We start from the raw sequence: 22,401 nt of genomic DNA on the forward strand, positions 1-22,401 counted from the left end.
TAAACCTTTTCAGCTTTGATTTTGCAGATTTAAAAAAAATTGGAGCCAACAACACTGTTTTTATGTCTCAAACACTTTGATAAGCATTTTAAAAGCCTGTCATACTAGTTATTTTACCTACATTGCCTAAGGGCTAAAACAGTTCAATGGGCTGGTGCTATGCCTAGTGTTGGTAAAACAGATATCAGATGGGACGCTAGCCCTCGAGGAGCTCACAGGTGGCAAGAGAGGCAAATATATACAGCTAGTTTTTCTATAAAGCGGCAAGTGCAGGGTAAAGCGACATACAAACTTTGGGAACAAAGAAAGGGACCCTAAGGGTTAAGGAGGGGGAGGTGTCAGGAGAGACTTATTAGGGACAAAATCTGAGATGAGTCTTGAGGAATAAACCAGGTGAGGAAGGGAAAGATGTCCTAAGCCTGGGGAAACACCAGAAATACAGACTGCTGGAACAACCCGCTGAAGCAGAAAACTGTAAGCCGTTGATTCATTCAACAAACATTTCCTAAGTGGTGAAAACATCAGGTGCTGGGGAGCCCGGTAAACACCCAAGAGTGCTGATTGGCTATAGGAACGGACACCTACCAACAAAGCAGAGCAGGCCCTAGGTGACGAGCACATCCTGAGCTGGGCGGAAGCTGCGGGACAGGGAAGGAGGAAGAAGGCAGACATAGAAACTATACAAAAAGAAACATAAATAAGCTTCTTAAAATGTGAAATTCTGAAAGTAAGGATCCATGTTACCCACAACATTAAATTTCAATCACTTACATCAGAAACAATGATAACTCACGATCTCTCTCTCTCTCTCTCACACACACACACACACAGAGCACTTAAAAGTGTTTGTACGGAAGAAAAGAGAGCAATTAACAAGCACTTAGCTAGAAGAATGGATTAACTCTCTATAACTGAGATGTACCCAGTTCCTCTTGCCTTCAGGAATCCCCCTCCATTACTGTCTACACTTTGCTGGTTCTAGTTCTGGGAGCGGCCTCAGGAAAACCAGTCTTCCTCAGGTCCTGGCACTCATTGGTAACCCCGCTACCCTGAAGACCCTCTCTGCCCCAGGACCCTTTTTGTAGCTGACCTGCTTTTTCTATGCTGAATTTCTGGCTCTGTTTCATTCCTCTCTGCCTTTTCGTTCTTTCTTTCTTCTTTGTTTCTTTTTCTTCTTTTTAAAATATTTATTTGAGAGAGAGAGAGTGTTGGGAGAAAGGAGCAGAGGGGAGAGGGACTCTCAAGCAGACTCCATGCTGAATGAGGAATTCTACACAGGGCTTGAGATCACGACCTGAGCCACTGAAATCAAGAGTCAGATGCTTCACCAACTGAGCCACGTAGGCACCCCCTCTCTGCCTTTTCACAGTCCATTTCTGGCACATTTTCCCACTAAGCAACATCACCAAGGGTTCAGGAACCTGCTTCTCAGGAAGCCTGAAACATATTTGAGTCCTGAAAATACGAATTACTGCTACCTCAGAAAATCCCTTCTTACAAAAAATTATAAGTTTAATAAAAATTATGTTTTATGATAAAATAATGCATAATCAGAAAGAAAAATGGAAAACTAAACTTTAAAGAATTGATTTTAAATCACTTCATCTTACCACTCAGAGGCTTTTTATGGACACAGACACAGGCAAAAGATACGCTTTAAAAATTAGGATCATAATACATATTTGCTTTTTAAATTTTTATCATTTAACATCATATGTGCAATTGAAATGTTCTTGAACATTTCTGAAAAAGAAGTTAATAGTTGCACAAGTTAATGGTATTCTATACCAGGGGTGCCTGGGTAGCTCAGTGGGTTAAAGCCTCTGCCTTTGGCTCAGGTCATGATCCGAGGGTCCTGGGATGAAGCTCCATGTTGGGCTCTCTGCTCAGCAGGGGGCCTGTTTGCTCCCCTCTCTCTGCCTACTTGTGATCTCTGTCAAATAAATAAATAAATTTTTTAAAGGAAAAAAAAAAGATATTCTATACCAAAAAAGACTTAATCATCTTCCTAATGCTAGATAATTTGTGTTCAATTTTTTTACAATAAATGTATTGCCCTGCAAGAAAAGGACTTTACAAAATATTAAAAAAAAATCAAAATCAATACATATTGAAGTGTCTACAAAATGTACTATTATGTATAATTCACTGTTAAATATAATTCATAAGAACGTTTCCGTACATTTGAAAACAAATTGCAAATTGAGCTTCCTCAGTCACAAGGACGTGTGACTATGCACACAGTTATCAGAGCCCAATGTAAGTTACAAGTTGAGATAGCCAAATACTGCAAGGCAAAATTAATTTTTCAAAAAGTTTCCAATGTTTTGCCACAAAACTAAGCAACTTTTTATGAAGCATGTGGCTGCATTTATGCTTGATATGGCAGTAGATGCGGATTCTGAGCAGAAGAGATCCTAGCGTCTCCCCAGCTTTCACATGGCGCTGGCTGTTCCTCTACGTCCTTACTACTGTAGGCACCGGCATCATCTCCTGGGAGTCTGTTGGAAATGCAGAATCTCAGGTCCATCCCAGACCTACTGAGTCAGAATCTGCAAGTCCACTAGATCTCCAGGTGTCTCCTGCGCGCGTTAACGCCGGACAAGCCCCAGCACCACCCAGAGAGCCCTTTGCTAGCTCCCTGGGGCCGGACTAGTTGGCAGGCTCTCCGCCCGTGCTTCCCGAGTCACTAGGCAAGCGCGGCACCTGGAAAAACCCTGTGGAGGTGCGACCGCCTTCGAGACGCGTCGGTTCCGTAAAGGCGGCAGGCCGCCAGTCCGACCCTCGGGGCCACGGGCCCAAACCCGCATAGTGATGCGCGAGCAGGACGCCAAGCCGGGGCGCGCCGGAGCCTGCACTGCCCCTCACCTGCGTCCCTGATCGCTCCCTTCCTGGGGCTGCGAGCCCGTCGGGCACCGAAGGCTGCGGAGGCAGGAGCGCTCACACCTCGCTACTTTATTTAACTGGAACGGCTGGTTACAGGACTGCGCGCCGTGCACCGCGCTGCGACGACCTCGCCGAAGCAGACGTGCCCGAGGCCGGGTCGCCAGAACTGTTTGCCAACAAAGGCTGGAGGCGTGCAAGGGGTGGAGCCTGGGAATCAGCTACCGCGAGACGTGGCCCCCTGAGGAGCCTCCGTCCGGCGCAGGCGCAGGCGCACTACACCTCCTGCCGCCGCCGCGAAGGTGGCTTCCACCGGGGAAGACGGGGCCGGGCCTCTGGCACAAAGATCGCGAGATTTGAGCGCGTCACCGCGCCTCCTTCCGGTCATAGACCGGAAGCTCCGTGAGCGGGGGCGTCTCTGGCGCTTGCTTCGCTGCGCTGCGGCGCCGCTGGGCCCGGTTTCTGTCGCGCCTCCTCGGATCCCGTTCCGCCTCGTCTGCCCCGGGCCGAGGTGATGGGGGACTCCAAGGAGGGTGGAGCGGAGTCTCCGCCGGCCGGGGCCGCTGCTCGGGAAGGGCTCAGCCTCCTGTCCCAGGGAGAATCCGAGGAACCTTCTGCACAGGTGAGTCGGTCCCGGGGCTGGACCTGCAGGGCTCCGGGGACTGCGGGCCCGCTCGGCGAGGGGGGCATGTTACGGTTCCCGGTGGCTGCTGTGCGTCTCCCGGGCAGTCCGCCAGCCGGAGGGGAAGCCCGCGTGTCGGTGACCTGGCGCTCGGGTATTTGCATCCAAGTCACTCGTGTCAAAGGCAGTTCTGGCTTCCCACTCGGTTATACCCGACGAGCGGCCGTCCCGGAGCGGGAATGCGTGGCTCCACAGTGTGGCACAGTCGTGCAGAGCTGCGGGGAGAAGAGCGGGTGCCGGGGGGCGCCCAGCGAAACGGGGTCCAGGTAACCCTTGAAGGGTTCCTAGTATTTGCCGGGCCGAGAAGGGACTGGGGGGAAGGCTCCGATCGTGAACTCGCACACCGAGCTTGCTCGGGGGTGTGCAGGTGAGGAGTGTGAGGCGCCTCCAGCGCCTTGCAGTGAAGGCGGAGGCTCCCAGCGAACCAGCTCCTCATCGTTTGCTTGAAAACCGGAACGCCCGAGAGGCGCCGGGCTGGCTGAGTTAGTGGAACGAGGGATTCCTGGTCGTGAGTTCAAGCCGCACGTTGGGCGTAGAGGTTGCTTAAAAACAAAACCGCCGCAGATATCCTACCACAAAAGACATTCTAAATGGTATGTTACTGAAATTAAAATAGTTCATCTTTAATAACAAACAGAGGCTTTTGCCAAATTTTGCATTTGGGGATTCTATTGACTGTCCTTGGCTTCTGCTTGTCCACTGTCTTAGCTGATCACCATAAACATTGCACTTCCTGACTCGTGTTTTTCTTTGAACGTGTGTGAAAAAGAGCTAAGTAAATGTGACAGTATATGCTTGCGTTTATTGCTGTTGGAAGGGTGTGGCATATATTCCTGTGAAGCCTGATGTGGGTTTTTTTTTTCTTTTTATAAAGGTGGTATTTTACATTTCTAGCAGTGTTATTAAAGTTTCGTTCAATGTGTTAATTAGGGATCAGCTTTATTTCTTGGAGGCAATGAAGTGAAGAGCCGAGCTGTGGTGAAATACTCTTCTGCCCCTCCTCGAACAGCATTTGCACGCCTTGAAGAGAAAACAGACTTGAAACTCCCACCTGCCAACTGGTTAAGAGAGAGTGCCAAACTAGGGCCGGCAGGAACTACCATTCTTGGCAATAGTAAGAAGAGCAAGCCATTTTCAAGGTAAATACCCATCAGTGACATTTTTTCCTGACTCGCGACAGCCTCCCTGCCAGCCTCCAGACTCTGATGTTTGCTTTTTCGGTTTAAGTTGTGATGCTCACCATCTTGGTGAGATTTCTCTTGAGAAAAAGGTTGACTTTCAAAGTCCCTTCCCCCCACAGTGGGATTGTATTCTCATGTGAAGACGTCAGGTGCATGTGCTTCTTTCAGGTCTGCAGCCTGAGTTTTGACCATTTAAATTCAATCCGGGTATCATTCAGTTTTTAGCCAATCGGTATCTTTTGAGTATATGAATACAAAGAATCAGGGTGGCACAGGAGGAGGAGAACCTTAACACTATGGAATCTGCCCTGTAGAGTTTTTCATTAAATGGTGGTGGATGATTTCATCTGAAAAAGCCTGATACAGAAACCGAACATTTTTCAGTGACTTATACCACCCTTGACTCGGACACTTGCTGAGACAGTTGCTGGAAGTTCTGCTGGTGGTATTTAAGTGTGAGAGAGTGGCCTGGGTTCTTAGAGAGAAACATATACTAACATTCATAATCTTGTAGACGATTTAATGTGTAGGATACTCTTTTTTTCCCTCTGTATGACTGAACCTAAAATATGTCCACATAACCTAGCAAGAGCCATAAATAGGTTAAAAGCTAATGAGTTAGTAGCTTAGACATTCTCCTAATGCTTCCAAAGGTAAAAATCATATTTGCATAATGTTGTTTGTAGCATTAGTTATACTAGCAAAAAGTTGGAGATAGTCCAGATATTTTCTTTTAGAAGATACTTTCTTTTAGAAGAATGGCTTAATCAGTTATCAGTCAACTAAATTAAATATTGTAAAGTCATTTAAATTTTAGTTACATTGTTACATTTGTGCAAACGTGTGCCAAGTACTTTATATGTTTATCTCATTGACTTCTCACAACAACCCTTTGAGTTAGGTTCTGTTAACTAATTTTCCATGTGGGAGAACTGAGACTTAGAAAAGCTAAGTAACTTGCTTAGCCTGCGTGGGCAATCATCAGAGCATGCTTTGAAGTGAGGCAGCCCTAGGTAAATGTTCTAATCCTCTGCCATTTACTGACTGGAAAATGGTGACATCAGCCACTTTTCAGGCTTAGAGATTGTAGACATGCCTCACGTGGCACCTGACACAACATTTTTTTTCTTTTTTCCTTCAGGCTGAATTGAGGTCATGTTCTTTTTTTTTTTCCCTAAAAGTGTAGTATATGAACTAGCAGCACAGTCCTAGAGACTAAAATCCTGATAAATGTTTCTGCTTTTATTTTTCTTATCTCTTCACCTAAAAAGTGTAATATCTTAAACTGGTTTCTCTTGGAGATTTTTTGGGGGGGATTTGTAATTACAAAAAAAGAAAGTAATTGTTAATTTTTAAATTCTAGATGCTTCCTATTAATTGCGTCTAATGATTATTACTATGTTTTATCAAATTAAAGATGTGATTGATTTAAATTTTTGTACCATGAAGAAAGAAAAAATTCAACTCTATTGTTGATAGGCATATTGATTGCAGAGATGTAAGAATGTGGAAAATGGGTATCCTGGAGCTGATGGAATAGTGTATTCATAAACTCTACTTGTTTCATTATGAGCATGACCTTTGTGGCCTTTGTTCCCTTCATTAGCTTTGGTATGGCATACGACTTTATTGATTCTGTGGGAAACGATGTGGACGTTGTCTCTGACTCTGAAGTAAGTGTGCTTATTGGAGAATGTAATTGGGGTGTTTATGTTAGGGATTTATAACATTCTCTGTTCTGGAGTCTTAAAAAATTGCTGATGAAATAAGATCCAACTGTCTGATTATCGAATACCTTTTGTGCTATAAAGTAACACTCTTCCACATCTCCTTTCAAAAAGGAAGAAGGAGTGACACCCAAAACACAGGCAGTGATAGTAATTAATATCGGTGGTTGTTTTTTAATAATAGCAATTACAAGTCATTGAAAGGTTTGGGATGATTTATATAATGTTTCCAATTGAGAATTAGAAATGATACTTAAGGCAAAATCTTTTGCTCCTTAGTTGGTCAGTTTTAGATATCTGATATGCTAAAAGCCTGGGTCAGTGCAAAAATGACCTGTACACACTTAACTTTTTAGGAAATTCCATAGTGTAAAAATAAATGTGTGTCCACCATTTACATTAAAATAGGATGACTGCTAAAGTGTAGGTGATTCTGGTTTTAAAGTTTTGTCCTCCATGTGTTTGTGTTTAGCTCTTTGTGTACGGTAGTTTATATAACCTTAGGAAAATAAAGTTTCTTATGCTTTAAAATTGAATGAAGTTAAAATTTGAAAGAGTTCGGGTGACACTAAAAAGGTCTTTTTAAACTGGTTTTCCTCTTAATTTTTTAAAGAACATAAAAAAGCTCCTGAAGATTCCCTACAGCAAGTCCCATGTAAGCATGGCCGTCCACCGCATAGGAAGGACTCTCTTACTCGATGAGTTAGACATTCAGGAACTCTTCATGAGATCATCTCAGGTACTAACTTTTGGTGGAAACACAACCATTTAAGCACTATTTTAACAACTTAAGGGGACTAGAAATATCATTTCAAAGAAAGACTGAAGCGGAAACGTGGTTCAGCAGTTCAGCAACTGAGAAATTAGATGGCTTGGGAATATAAAGAAGTTTTAATTAAAAAAAAATAGAAAACAGAGTGAGTAGGGAAGAAACTTATTTCTAACCAACAGCCAGGATTCTTGCAAAGAAAAGGATGAAACCAATGGAGAAAGTTGTGAAAAATCAGAAATCTTAGGGGATTGCTGACTTTTTTGAAAAATTCTTCGGTGTCTCCATTAAAGAGATTCTCTTGAAACATAACTGCCAGAAAATGTGAAAGATGTTAGAAATAATTCCTGTGAATACATGGTTATTAGTATTAATTGGTTCACTTAAAGCAGAACTTCTCAAACTGCATTTTGGTAAATGACTTCCCCACTCCCCTCCCCACCGTGTGTTGGTGATGGATACTTTTTTGAAAAGTGTTAACAACTACGTTTCAGTGTCTCAAGGCTTACTCTCCATTTCTGTACTCTCACTGGGGAGTGTTGGCAGGTCACAGTGTATGTATGCTTGTCACTGGTCAAGCTCTTAGGATGTGACAATGAGTAAATCACAAGTCCTTCTTTCCTGGCAGCTTATAGTTTTGGCGTTATAAACACAGATAATTTCAATATGATAGGCATATTGGGGCTTCTTCCAGGTGCCAAGGAACATGTTAGAAAGAAAAACCACTTCTCTTAGCCTGGCTCAAGGAGAAGAGGAAGACAGATTTCCCCAAAGAGGTGAAAGGGATTAAGTCAAGCATGATAGTGTTTGAGTATGTGTTTATGAAATAGTATTTTTAAAATAGAGCATTTTTTGTAAAAGAGGAGAGGGTAACAAATGTTTTGATTACAGGTTTGTTGTATTTATCATTTTCTTTTGTTACTCAGACTGGTGATTGGACATGGCTGAAAGAGTTTTATCAAAGACTCATTGACCAGAAGTGGCAGAGGAAGAAGAAAAGCAAAGAACACTGGTATCAGAAAGCTATTCTTTCCAAGTTTTTATATTACAGGTACTTGGCTACTTGTTTATTTTTTATCTTTAGGAAGATGAAATTCTATTCTGAAATTGAAATTTAAGCTAGTAAAAGTAAGTTGTGTAACTATTGATATTTCAATGTCTTCTGTTCCTTTTTAAAATAAGATTTATAGTTGATATGGAATTTAGTTTTAAAAAACTGGTGGACTGTCACATAAAGTTAACTTTAGTAACAATGTGATGTTTTTGTTTCTGGTTTGGCTAGTATCAATGGTGATGGAGCCGCTCAGCCTGTCCCATCTGCTGCAGAACAGCAGGAATCATCCAGTTCAGATCAGACAAATGATTCGGATGGGGCTTCGTGGCCCGCCCCCTTTGAAATGCCTTCTTCAGTTTCTGAAGACCCCAGTGCTTCCAGTCAGGTTAGTTAGTACTTAGATGTTAATTCAGTAAACTCCTTTAAGAAGACAAAACAAGTGATCTTGTTAAAAATGGAAGAATAGGAGTAAAAAATACGTTATTAAAAATTTTCGAAATAGGATTTGTAGAAAATATTATGAATAGCTAGATAATGTTTTTAAAATTAATTTGAAGTATTTAAAGATTTTTACTGGCATTCAAAATAGCTTACCAGTGTAAACACATTGGTCTATGGTGTCTATTTAATAGGTGTCATTAACCAGGTCTGTGGTGTCTTTTTAATAAGCTAGTGTCTATTTAATGCCTCTTATCAATGCTGATTATTTCCTTGAAGTCATAAGACTATTATATAATACTGTGATAGAAACTATTTTAAGCTTTAGACTTACAGTGAATGCCTATCAAATACTGAGACTCATAGGCCTGTTTGTAACGTAATACTGACCTTCTTACCTTAATTTTTTTATTGTTAAGCCTAAAATTGCCCTTAAGATTTTCTGGATGAAGTGTCTGAGACTTAACCCACATTAATATTGTAAAGTTTTTAGAAAGGAAGAAAGAGTAGTATATCTGTTTGGTCTGTTGTATTCTTGGTCTTTTTCTTATTTCTTGTTTAGTTTTTGTCTTTACTGTGTCTATCAAAGAGTAAAGTAACTGAATCTATGTAAATTTATGCATATCTGTTTTTAGGAAAACATATTGACAGAGTCGAAGATAAAAATAAGATCTTTGGTTAATTGTGTTTTTCCTCTAGCTGTGTGTTCTCACATATTGAACATTATTTGTCCAGATTGTTGCTGTCCTCACAAACTAGGATTATAGGAGGCAAATGCATTTAACTTGATTTTAGTTTTAGTAGGTTTTGAGATAGAGAAAGCTTATTAAGCTATATAATGAGATTAAATTTTTTCCCAGGTTAGGAAAGCTGTAGTGAAAAAGAAGGAAGTAATTACCACGCAGGTTCACATAGTGCTCACCTCCAGGAGGGGTGGGTGTTGTGAGAATACGAAGGGGCATGGGTGCTGGGTGCTAGCAGGGTCCAGTGTCGTGACCGGGGTGATGATCACATGGATAATTTGCTTTGTAATTAGTCATTTCGCTGTGTATGATTCATTTTATGCACTTCCCTGTATGTGATTATATTGCATTAATGGCGTTTTAAAAAATTTATTTAGTATTCCTTGACTTCAAAACCCACGTATTACAAAAAGACCACATAACAGAAATACGAATCTCCTGCCACCTATCTGCTCATCTTGCAGCCTTATTATTCTGTTCCTACCCTGTTTAGTGCTTACTATGAAAAAGCACTAAAGGAGGCTTTTGTGAATCTGTAGAATTGTATGTGGAGGAAGTAAGCTGGTGTCTATATAATGCCTTTTATGCCACGTACTTTAAGCCGTGTATGTGTATATGTGTACGTATACATTTGTTTTCCTCCTTGGGTCTGTATATGTATTCAGTACCATTTTATAAGTCAGTAAACTGAAGTTCACAAAGAGTAGATGTTTGCTCATGGTCCCACCACTGGGGAGATCTGAGGATTTATACCCTGAGCTTCCAGACTTCTGACACAGTACTCCACTGCATCCATGCACACCCACATGTCTAGAACGGCCTTGTAAGCAGTGGGCTTGTCAGAGCGATGGCATGGTCCTAAGCAGAGCTAGCCTGCCATAAAAAGAAATCTTCTTTGACAGAGTATTTTATATAACATTATACTGCTTGCATGTCAGATTTGGAGATTATTGTGCACTCTGTTACCTCGTGAATTCTTATTCCCAAAACTAACCTTGCTAGTTTGAGGCCTGTGTTAAGCAGCAACAGTTTCTGTAGATGTCTGTGGTTGGCCTTGGAGCGGACTTTTACTGACAACATTGTAACCCAGAGCCCAGACTCACTAAAGCTGCTACCTCACAAGTACAGTTTGGGGATTTGGTCCACAGGTTGATACCTTGTCTGTACAAAGAAATAAAATAATAAAGCTTGGCTTTCTAGTGGGACTCTTTAAGGAGACTACAAGACAGCAAAAGCACTGGAGATCTCCCGCCACCCCCATCCCCACTGTACTTGCAGCCGACCTGCTCACTTCCCAGGCAGGGGCTGAGCCTGTTAGCATGTGCAGAGGTTGGGAAGTAAGAGATGGATGGAATTAGCTGTGCACATGTGCACACACACATACTGATCTTGGGATTGAAAGTTTAAGGTGATGTTTCTTTTTTTTTTTAAATAATTTTTTTAAAAAATAAACATATAGTGTATTATTAGCCCCAGGGGTACAAGTCTGTGAATTGCCAGGTTTACGCACTTCACAGCATAAAGTGATGTTTCTTAAGGCAACTGTCCCTGATGGTTGGAAATTTGAGTGGTACACTGACTGAGTTTACTCATTGTCAAAGGTTCCCCTCCTTAAGTGCTTTCTAGAATATATTCCACAGAATGTATTAAGGATAAAACGTGTTCTGAGATTAAATAAATTTGAGATCATTGGATTTTACAGAGGAGAAGTTGATTTTTCTCTTACAGAACCTTTTAGAGGCTTTTTTAAAAATGTAATAAGCATTGTTACTGTCCAAAAGCAAGCCCGTAGTGAACAGAGGGTTTCAAAACTTCCTCTGGAAGGTCTTCACTGAGTACCCCAAGGACTAGTGTTCTGTGAAGCCCATGTCGGACAATGGCAGACCTCGGGGCTGCTCTAATGACCGATGTCTCAAAAATAATACGGCAGGGGGTGCCCAACTGGCTCAGTCAGTAGAGTGTGTGACTCTTGATCTTGGGTTTGAAAGTTCGAGCCCCATGTTGGGTGTAGAGAGTACTTTAAAATAGTCTTTTTAAAAATATAGGAAAATTAAAAAGAATATGCCTGAGATGTCTTAGAAATTTTTTAATTCAGTAGAGATGGCATGGGCTGAAATAGCAGTGGTATTCAGATTTAACCAAAAAAGAAAAAAAAAAATCAAGACTTTGAAAGCTTAAAAATAAAATCTTTAATCTTTTTTATTTGAGTAAGATCTAAATGTGATTAGCTTATTAGAATAGCTATGATAATTAAGAGCTGAAGTAAGCCACATGGTGATGAGAGTTCATGATTTGCACATTAGCCCTAAATTCAGGAAAGTAGATTTGAGGTTTATGCTTTGAATGTTTAGGGGATACTAGAAAAGTAGGCCATTTGTGAGAAATTACGGCAGCAGAGTCATTCCTTATCCTTGCACTTTTCACAGGGAAGTGAGCCTCTTGAACCCTCATACATACTGGGGCATGTGGCCTCAGCACCCAAAGAACAAAACCTGACTACTTTATTCAATGACGGGGAGAACAGTCAGGTACGCTTTCTGTGGTGTCCAAATTGGGACACCTGATCCCCAGACTGCTTTGTCATTTAAAAGCTAGGACTTGTAGGGAAAATAAGTCCACTTGATCCTGAAAATCACTTTCTAAACATCTCTGTGATCTTATAGCTCTGTGACCTTAATTTACTATGTCTTCTTTGTCTTTCCTTTTTCTAGAATTTCTGTGAATCATGGGGGGGAAATTATGGATCTCCTGTATATTACATAGTAACCTCTCTTATTTTATTTTTAATCAAAGGGTCTTAAAAATGATTTTGTTCGGAATATCTTATGGACATTTGAGGATATCCATATGTTAGTTGGCTCCAACATGCCTATATTTGGAGGAGGCAGGTATCCAGCAGTCAGCTTACGTCTCAGGTAAACCAGAATGGTATTTCTTTAGAGTCAGTGTTTTATCTGCTTTCACTTAATCTGTTAATCATCACCTGGGTTTTTCACCTTTCTCCTTGCCCCATGAATTGAAATCCATGCAGGAGTGAGGAAGGGGCTATTATCAGCAAATGCTGAAAGCCCTGAGGTTGGGTTTTCATTCAGGCCCTTAATGAATGGAGTCAGAGATCTGTTGCACTGGCTTAATCTTGTGTCGGAATTCACAATGTGTGAGAATATAATAGAATTTAATTAGTTAAGGGGATGTTTTACCAGCTTCCTGTTAGCTGACTGTGAGCACTTGCTGCTTTGGTGCTGCAGCTGTGCCTGTTGGTGTATGTGGGCCAGTGGGGGCTCCAGTGGGGGCATTATCACACGTGGTCAGTCCTTCACCTTCGGTTGTGTGAGGAGCAGGCAGTGGGCTCACAGTAATCTGCTTTCCCACTTCCTTCTACTCTTACTGAGAACTCCTGTGGAGTCCAGTTAGAAACTCAAGCAGAACTTACGGAAACATGGTGGAGAACACACCATGTGAACTGTGTGTTACATGTGCATATTTCATCAGAAAGTGCGTGTGGCATTTTTCACCTGGGGAGTATAGGTTAAAGTGGTCAAATGGTGGAAATAAGTCTCAGATGGTTTATTGCAGAACATCTTAAACTGCCTAACACAGGAAATGTGCATTTTTAGGGACAACAACAAACCAATTAACGTGCTAACTGGGATTGACTATTGGTTGGACAACTTGATATGCAACGTACCAGAACTTGTGATGTGTTTTCACGTAAATGGAATTGTACAGGTAAGTAAGCTGCGGTGTGACTTTTCTCCCAAATGAAGCTCAGTGCAGAGAGTACCTCACCAAAGTTCTTGAGGCCCTTAAAGACTAGGCTTTTTAACAAGGAAGATTGCTGTGAATAAACTGAAAATTTGAGTGATTGCACATTTGAGTTGGTGATACCAGAATTCTAGATGTTACGGGAGTGTAGTTATATAGGTAATTTGTAGGAAGGTCATAAATACACTGCAACCTACATTTGTAGGCACAGAACTTTGATTTTAATGCCATGCATTCATAGTAATTACCTAAAAATATTTCTACAGTGGAGGTGTCTGTTCAGTATCGGAATATGTACTCCGGATATGCAGTCTTAGGGGAAGGCTATAACAATAATGTGTGAAGTCGATAGCTTGCAAAGCATATTGTTAATGAGCTTGTTCTAGTCATGAGGCACTTTATCTTCATTATAAATGTTGGGGGAAAACAGAATAAAGTTTGGTCACTACCCAGAAAAGTAAACTACTAGTGGGCAATAATGGTGCAAAGAGAAAGATAGGAGACCATCTGTTAGAAGGGCAGGACAGCCACGGAAAGCTGGGTGGTCAGGGAAGGTGCGATCGCTTCTGTTTTAATCTGTAGAGACTTGAGGAAGTAGCGACCTCTCAATGGAATCTTGAATGATAGCCTCTCCAAAAGCAAGAGATGAATGTTAGAGGACTAGTGTAAGTAAATAAAGGGATTGATAACAAATACAGCTAGGGACACGGGATTCATGTGACAGAAGAGCAAATAGATTAGAAAAGCCAAGGTCAAATAATGCAGAGTCCAGGATAGCTCAAATAGCTATCCTGGAGTCAAATAGCTCAGTCCAGGATGCTGAGCTAAGGAAGTGTGGGCTTAGTTCAGTTGGTCATCTGGAATCTGTGAAGGCTTTACATCTGGGAGGTGAAATTCACTATTTCGAGTCTTAGCCTGGAGATGCCATGGAGGTCTCCCAAGACAAGAAGCCTGGGGAGGGCCTTGCTCTACTTTTGTAACCTGATGGACTTAAACTGCAGAGGAAGTACTAAGAATTGACAATGATAAGAAGGAGGAGTTAGTGCTTATGGAGTGCTTGTTTTGTTCCAGATACTTTGCTAAGTGCTTTACATGCATTACTTACTTGATCTTCTTAGCTGCTGGAATACCAGTATTCCTTTTTGATAAAGAGGGTAGCTTGAAGATCAGGACTACATTGCTAGTAGTGGTGGTGCCAGTATTCGAACCTGTATCTCGCTGAGGCAGTGCTTCTAACCATTGTACTCCAACCCAGTGATTCTAAACCTTCAGTGTTTATCAGAATCACTCCTGTTCTCTAAAAAAAACAGTTGGGTTGGCTTCCTAGTATATCAGGATAGGTGGGATCTATGTATCAGTCAAAGAAAATTAAAAAAGGAAAAGGCTTTGTAGATTCTGATTTGCACTGTTAGTTGGGAAGCACTTTTGTACCATTACCCTAAACAGCATTTAATGAGAGGCTGTGGCTGGAGGGGGTGGTAGCATTACAGGGAATTTCAGGGCTCAGGGTCTAGAAAAGCGGTGTATCATTGCCTGAGATGGGGACCTGGAAATGGTTTAGGCAGGGAAGGTGATCTGTCTTCATCATGTGTTCCATTTGAGGAAAGCACTGAAATGTCCCTGTGAGCATTTTGATGTCGCAGGCTTTGGAGAAGATGGGGATAGAGAAGTAACCTGAGTGCTGTCTCTCCCCGGGTACTGTTGGACGCCATCACCGTGGGAATCTATTCAGCTCAAATGTTGGAGCCTTTCCCCATGTGGGTGAAAGGGGAGGGGACCTGAAATAGTGCAGTATAAAATCCAGGAGAGGAGTGTTTTAAGGAAGGAATTAAGATGCGGACTTTCTATGAACCAACAAGGATGAAAACCAACCTTAGGGGAGACTATTTGGTCTTATTTTCCAATCCACTTGGAGTTTTTTAGAGTTTTCAGCAAATGCGATAAGAGACATTTAAGGAAGTGTGAACAGAAGACAAACGAGAAAAAAAAAATGTGGAAAAAAAGTAGTGGCAGTGGTTTCCCTGTGGCCTCTACTCTTGTTGCTGCCTCCAGTCCCTGGTTCTGTTTCTGGAAAGGAGTCAAGTCATAGCTCAAGGGAAGAGTAGTGTCTACTGGGGAGACGTGCCCAGTGAGTCTAGTGTCTGGGGGAAAGCAGCTGGGTGAAGTCTGCCTTCATCTGCCACCCTCCCAGGTGAAAACCACCAGGTAGAACAGAAGGAATTGTATGCTATGAGCTGTTCCACATGAGAACAGAAGGAGGATCGTGCCTAAAATTGGTGGTGATTCTCTCTTGAGACTTGTTCCTGTGGTAAGCTGACAGCATTGCTGATAGGTGGGTCAGATTCCTTTGAAATGTTAGAGCACTAAAAAGATTGAAAACCAGCAGTTTAAGCTCTTTGGGGCTGCATAGATCTCTGATGGCAGGGTTTATATGTTTGGTTCCTTCTTAATAAGAGAAGGGGGGCGCCTGCGTGGCTCAGTGGGTTAAAGCCTGTGCCTTCAGCGCAGTCATGATCCCAGGGTCTTGGGATTGAACCCCGCATCGGGCTCTCTGCTTAGCAGGGAGCCTGCTTCCTCCTCTCTCTCTCTCTCTCTCTGCCTGCCTCTCTGCCTACTTGTGATCTCTGTCTGCCAAATAAATAAAAAATAAATAAAATCTTAAAAACAAAATAGAGAAGAGTTGCTGCCTAGGTTTTCTCTGAAGCTGCATTCTTTCTGTGTTTTACAGAAGTATGAAATGATAAAAACCGAAGAGATTCCCAATTTGGAAAACTCGAACTTTTCTACGAAAGTCATAAAAGACATTGCACAGAATATTTTATCATTTCTAAAATCTAACTGTACGAAAGAGGGACATACCTATTGGCTGTTTAAAGGTAAATTCCTTCTTGAATGAACAATAATAATTGATTGGAGTGGTCCTGATGATCTAAAATTTGTTTTCCTTTTCAGCAAGTGGCAGTGATATAGTGAAGCTTTATGACCTCACTACTCTTTGTGAAGAAACTGAAGACAAGTACCAAAACCCGTTCACGATGCCGGTGGCTATTCTCTTATATAAGTGAGTGCTTGAAGAAGTCGTCTTACTGAAAATTTTAAAGTGCACAGCCACACATTCCAGGTCAAAGCTTTTAAATACCTCTTAGGTTTTTGTGGCTTAAGAAGCAAAGTATAGTGCATATGTTTACAGGCTGTACCAAAGTCAACTTGGGAGGGGGGAGTAAATACCATATTTTAAAATACGGTATTGTTTCTTATATTCTTTATTTTATTGGAAGGTAAGAAGGGCATGGTTATGCTTGAGTCTTGCAGAGAATAAGGAATGGGGTGTAAAGTTGATATAAACATTTTTTTAGGGTTGCTTGCAACATGATGATGAAGAAGAATCAAAATAAGAAACACTACGGGACTATTAGAACGTTGCTTCTTAATTGTGTTAAGTTGTTGGACAAAAGCAGACATCCTCAAGTAAGATTAACATTTATATGCTCTTTAAAAATATTCTAGCATTCTGAAAAAAAAAAAAATTAAAATATTCTAGCATTTTGAAAGATTGTTGCCTAGACTTAAAGCTTCTTAATTCATAGTCTGAACTGCCCTATCCGTTACGTTAGCCGGTGACCACTGGTGGCTGTTGAGCCCTTACAATGTGCTTAATCGGAATTGAGGTGTGCTTCAGGTGTAAAATACACATGGATTTTGAAGGTTGGGTGTGCATATTGCATGTTGAAATGGTAATATTTTGTGTTACTGAACCAATACATTAAAATTAATTTTGCCAGATTTTGCCTTCCATATTTTAGCCACTAGAAATTTAAAATTTTATATGTGGCTGCCTGACATTACATTTCTCTCAGATAACACTGTTTTATAATTTTAGAACTCATGTGATTTTAACAATGGTATTGTTTTTTCCTCTTAGCACTTCTAGAAGGTGGAAAACTATTTTACAGTATTTCTTAAAAGATCCATTTACACAAATGGGCCTTGTTGTCACTTTGTTGTATAACTAAAGTTCACACTCCATACCTCAGTATATAAAGCATCTCTTAAAATAATCTTTCAGTCCTGTGCCCCACAGTTTTACATCACCCTTTCCCTCAGTTGTCTGAACCTGACATCTGCCTTTTGGTGTAATGCTGGTTGTGTTCCACTTGGATTAGGAAAAGCATGGAATGTAGGCAGGAACATAGGTATAAAATTTGTTAAGATCCAATTAGTTAACCAAATTAGTTAAAATTTGTTAAGATCCAAGTTAATTTTAATTGTAGCCACATCCAGTTGCATATAAAAGTTTATCCTAGATCCCAAACCATGAGAAAATTCTTTTTGGAGAAAAATAACAAAATAATTTCTGATTTAAATACCTAATTGCTGATTATGAGATAGTGGCAGTTGGTAGAAATTGAATAGTTTACATGAAAGTTAGAAAACGGTTTTAAAACTATTAAATGTCTGTGGTCAAAAAATAATTACTGATAATAGAGTAGAATAAATAATGATATAATACGTAAATGCTAATTTTAAGAGATGCCAGGATGGACTTTTCTTCATTAAGCTAGTGGGGGATTCCCCCCCACCCCGGAACCAAAGGTCATGTAGTAAATATTAGTTGCTTATCAAACCCGTAGTAAATTATAGCTTGTGAAGAGAAATTCTGGTTTCTCAGTTAATATAGAGAGTTGTCTTGCTAATATTTTAGTTATGACACTCTCTGTGAAAACTTGTACCTCCACGTGCCACCTCTTTTTAAGACAGAGGGCTGGGGATGGAATAATTGCAGGAAATAAACAACCCATGAAGATTTTCGGGGGAACCTTCACAGTATTGATAACTTTGACTTGAGAACAGTTCTGTGTGTATTACAGTGTGGAAACAGCCTGTTTGCCGACCTCCTAAAATTTGTTAGTACCGTAGTAACATTTTTTCCACTTCAGATTGTTCAGTTTTGATGACAATCACACGTATTTCTTTTTTTTTTTATAAGATTATTGCTTCAGCCAATTACATGCTTTCAGAACTTTTTCAATTAGATGAACCTAAAAAAGAAGAAAGTTCAGAATCTCCTTTAAATGAGAATTCTGATGAAAGTTACAGTGAAGAGGAGGAAGAGATGCCAGACAGCGATGAAAATGGGTCCTATAGTACCAGCTCGGATCCCTCAGACGATAACAAAGCAGTAGCTATTATTAAGTCTGTTGGAGAACTGTCAGTTCCAGAAAAATACAAATCCATTCATCAAATCCGAGTAAGCATGGTAAAATGGTATTAAAGTGGTATTAAAGTTTTATCAGTTTAAAAACAATTATTAATTGAATACAGCTGACATCTCAAAAGATGGCATTACTGGGGCGCCTGCGTGGTGAAGTCGGTTATGCGTTGGACTCCTGGTTTCAGTTCAGGTCATAATCTCAGGGTCTTGAGATCGAATCCTGTGTCAGGCTCCATGCTCAGTGTGGAGTCTGCTTCAGATTCTCTCTCCTCCCTCTGCCCCTCCCATTTGTGTGTACTCGTGCATACACGCGCTTTCGCTCCTTCTCCCTTGCTCTCTTTCTCCCTCTCTTTCAAATCTCTAAAAAAAAAAATTTGGTAGGGGCGCCTGGATGGCTCAGTGGGTTAAGGCCTCTGCCTTCGGCTCGGGTCATGATCCCGGGGTCCTGGGATCGAGCCCCGCATGGGGCTCTCTGCTATGCGGGGAACCTGCTAACTCCTCTCTCTCTGCCTGCCTCTCTGCCTGCTTGTGATCTCTGTCTGTCAAATAAATAAATAAAATCTTTAAAAAAAAAAAAAATTTGGTAGATCTTTCATGGTCCAGGGGCTAGTAATCATTAGCTTTATGAATATTAAAACCTGTTTTTTAATTGCCCCAGGGTAACTGATCCACATGCAGACCAACGGTAGACAATGAGTAAACCACACATCAATATATTAATTTTTACGTAGAAGATTTTCTTTTGCAATGACCAGTGTATATTCCTATCTCCTTGCTGGAGTGTTCATTCTCAGAGTCTGGGTTACTCTAAACTGAATGTATAGATTGCTTGGTGAACACAGGAGAAGAGCAGACCAGGGCTGGTTTGTTGATTCATTTGTGAGGAAGCTGTTGCCTTATCCCAGCGCTGCAGGACAATACTTTGACAGTGACTGGGCCTTATCAGCTACATTGGATACATCTTTTGCCTGGTCAAGGTCAGATAGATTCTAACAACTTCTACCCTTTAAGTTCTGTTGACGTGGCTGGTGCTGACTATTCTTTCCCAATTGGTCTCTTTCCAGATGGTAAAATTGTGTTTCAGTTTGCTAAATCCTAAATACTTTCCAGTCCTATCTCCCTGTGGTCAGATCCAAGTTAACTTCAAAAATTCTGGCTATTCCTAGAACTGAATATACAGGTCACATATACAGGTAATGTCTTAATGTAAGCTCTGAGTTTAACTTTCACATGGAAACCTAATATCCAGATAGATTTTTAGAGGACACCCCTGTCACCCAAAAACATTGCCTATCTTTTTGACTCTTCACTTTCCCCTCTCATTCACCATAGCCACACTGCCTCTTCCTGCCTCAGGCTTGTCAGGCTCATGCCCATGGGAGGCATGTGCTGTTGCTTGTGTTCCGCATGTCCCCCAGGTTTTCATGGCTGCCTTTTTTAAGCCTTAAATCTTGATGGGAAATGTTGCTCCTTCTGAAGATCTTCCCTGACCACTCTAGCCAGAGCATACCCTATTTTTATCTCCTTCATGGAGATCATATTCTGTATCTAAAGTTTGTGTTTGTTTCCCTTTATGAAAACAGAAGCTCCCTGTACGTATGGACATTCCTCTGTCTCCCATGTCAAGGACACATAAGGAAATACTTGATTAAATGACTACAGGAAAAATTCTTAACTGTCCATCTGAGAGTTTTCCTGCACTTTCAGCTTGAACTCCCAACCCCCACCAGTGGAATTTAAAACAAACAAAACTTTTCTGATTATAAACAACGTTACTGAAATCAAAAGTTCTGTGTATTTAGGGAACTACACTGTAACACCAGACCCTAGGTAGATGGAGTAGGTAGATGACAGAGATGTCGTACTATGTTAGCTTACAGTTTTTTACAGAGATGGCACTTTTTTATCAATATCTGAAGCACCCAGAAAAATGCCCTGGTTTTCATATAAACATCTCTATTTAGCTTCGCCTTATTAGTGCACTTTGGAAACTACAGTCAGCCTGGATTCAGCACATTTCCAGCTCAGTGACTGGGTCCATGGACACTTTACTTAACATCTGTGCTCGATGCACAATGAGTACAGTCATTCCAGCCTTGCAGGATTCACCGGAAGTGAAATGCCTCGCAGAGGCCCTTACACATAAGATCACTTAGTAGATGTAGGTTGTTAACTGGTTCTGCTCGTAATTAAGCATATAAATTGTACAAATTGTGCAGTGAGACCACTGGTGATACTTGTTAACTTATGTGGATATTGTTAACTGTGTGTTATGAAGTATCAGTGCTAATTAGGGATTAAACTCACCTATTAGATTAGGTATACATTTATCCAAAGCATTACTCACATTCTTGCTTTTTTTGTCACAATAGAATTATCTTTAAAACTAAGAATTTAAAGTAACTTTGGCAGATCTTCTTATTAGCAAGGTTTTGTGGATGCTTAGGCTGCTTCTATCTGCAGCGTGAAAGCAGGATTAACCTTGGTGTCAGTTACCTCACAGAGCTGAGTACACAGCAGATTTTGAAATTATTGATGCATAGAGTTTTAATAATGCCCTGGAGCTGAGAGCTGTGGAATTTGTCATGTGGGCAGCATATTAATCGTTTTAAATGTTTGTTTCTGAAGCCCAGTTGCACGTTCCCGGTTTGCCATGACACAGAAGAGCGCTGTAGACTTGTGCTGAGCTATGTTCTGGAGGTGAGTCTTAATTTTGTAGCACTTTCAGTAAAGGCACATAGAGCTTGTTTACTGGTGTCTAAACATTATTCTGAATGATATTCTGCTCTTTTTCTCCCCTTTAAGCATAAAGAAAATTGGTTTTTCCAACTGTTTCAAGTAAAATGTAGTCTTTTCAAGTCTGTTTTCAACATTTAAATTCCCCTAAATGTGTTCATGGCTTTATATTTAGTTTCTGGTTGACGTTATGTGCCTCGTAAATTTTTCTCCTTTTTTAAAGGGGTTAAAATCTGTGGATAGCAGTATTAAAAAAGAAAGCGACCTTCCTGCAGCTGACCCCAACACCCCAATCCCATTAAAATATGAAGATGAATCCACAAGGGGGGGTCCTGAGGGTCTGGAGAAGCAGATGGCCTTGTTTTTGGACAAAAGTAAGTTGAATTGATGTGCAAATAAGGACTTTTCTATAGAATAGTGTACTGGTCCTTTATCAACGGCAGACTTATGTCAATTAAGGCGTTCATTGAGAGGAATTCAGGAGAAGGATATCATGTGAATGGAAAGTAGGGGGAAATACCGTTTCATTCAAAATATAAAACAAAGGATAATTTTGACCCTTTATAGATATTCCTAATAAGTTCCGCTTCTTCCAGTTTCCTGCAGCGAGGAGCTAATGCCCTCAGCTCGGTAGGGTTCTCATAAGAAATTACTGCTTCAGTAAAAGCAGTCGAGTGTTTAAGAGCAGACTTGAGAACCAAACTGCCTAGCCCCAAATCATGGCTTTGCTAAGCAGGTTCCACTTTTTTTAACCTTTTGTTTTTCCCTCTCTCTCTTTCTTTCAGTGGAGACAGTAGTGCCTACTTAAAAGTTTTTTTTTAATAGATTAAATAGTATGTGTAAAGTGCTTAGAACAGTGCACATAATAAGCACCGTAGGATTGTTGGCTTTCATTACCACATGGTCTTTGAATCAGCTGGAAAGGTCACTTATAAATTGTCTAATTTGTTCCTCAGGAAAGTCACTTTGTGAAGAACATGTGGACTCTTAAAAAAATTGGTTTCAGTTGCTTAAATGGTTCAGAAGCTTGTATGTTTGAAATACTAAGTGCATCAGTCACATCTGGTCAAGGGTTAAAAAAAAAGAAAGAAAGAAAGAAAAGAAATACTAAGTGCTTTCCTGACTTTTTTTCTCTTTGTAAACAAAAGTTGTTTATTGCGGGGGAGGAGAGTAAATTTAATTGCCCTAAGCATTTATGTATTGCTTCCTGT

The 22,401-nt window shown here is 40.8% G+C and overlaps 1 protein-coding gene across 3 annotated transcripts in view; it reads left to right on the forward strand.

The window, feature by feature from the left end:
- The first annotated feature begins 3,256 nt into the window (after positions 1 to 3,256).
- The window catches only part of EDRF1 (erythroid differentiation regulatory factor 1), a 42,503-nt gene continuing 23,358 nt past the window's right edge, over positions 3,257 to 22,401 (forward strand). The window contains exons 1-15 of one of the 3 annotated variants that reach the window (XM_059398784.1): positions 3,257 to 3,505; positions 4,496 to 4,704; positions 6,353 to 6,419; positions 7,087 to 7,212; positions 8,169 to 8,293; positions 8,525 to 8,681; positions 11,904 to 12,005; positions 12,271 to 12,392; positions 13,095 to 13,206; positions 15,971 to 16,118; positions 16,195 to 16,303; positions 16,599 to 16,710; positions 18,230 to 18,490; positions 21,083 to 21,154; positions 21,414 to 21,564. In XM_059398784.1, coding sequence (XP_059254767.1) covers positions 3,398 to 3,505; positions 4,496 to 4,704; positions 6,353 to 6,419; positions 7,087 to 7,212; positions 8,169 to 8,293; positions 8,525 to 8,681; positions 11,904 to 12,005; positions 12,271 to 12,392; positions 13,095 to 13,206; positions 15,971 to 16,118; positions 16,195 to 16,303; positions 16,599 to 16,710; positions 18,230 to 18,490; positions 21,083 to 21,154; positions 21,414 to 21,564 — 1,981 coding nt within the window. In that variant the 5' untranslated portion in view covers positions 3,257 to 3,397. The remainder of the gene's footprint in view (positions 3,506 to 4,495; positions 4,705 to 6,352; positions 6,420 to 7,086; positions 7,213 to 8,168; positions 8,294 to 8,524; positions 8,682 to 11,903; positions 12,006 to 12,270; positions 12,393 to 13,094; positions 13,207 to 15,970; positions 16,119 to 16,194; positions 16,304 to 16,598; positions 16,711 to 18,229; positions 18,491 to 21,082; positions 21,155 to 21,413; positions 21,565 to 22,401) is intronic. The other 2 variants (XM_059398787.1, XM_059398785.1) reach the window with 2 other exon arrangements.

Source organism: Mustela nigripes, chromosome 4 (genome assembly GCF_022355385.1).
Source record: "Mustela nigripes isolate SB6536 chromosome 4, MUSNIG.SB6536, whole genome shotgun sequence".
In the NCBI taxonomy this organism is placed as follows: domain Eukaryota; kingdom Metazoa; phylum Chordata; class Mammalia; order Carnivora; family Mustelidae; genus Mustela; species Mustela nigripes.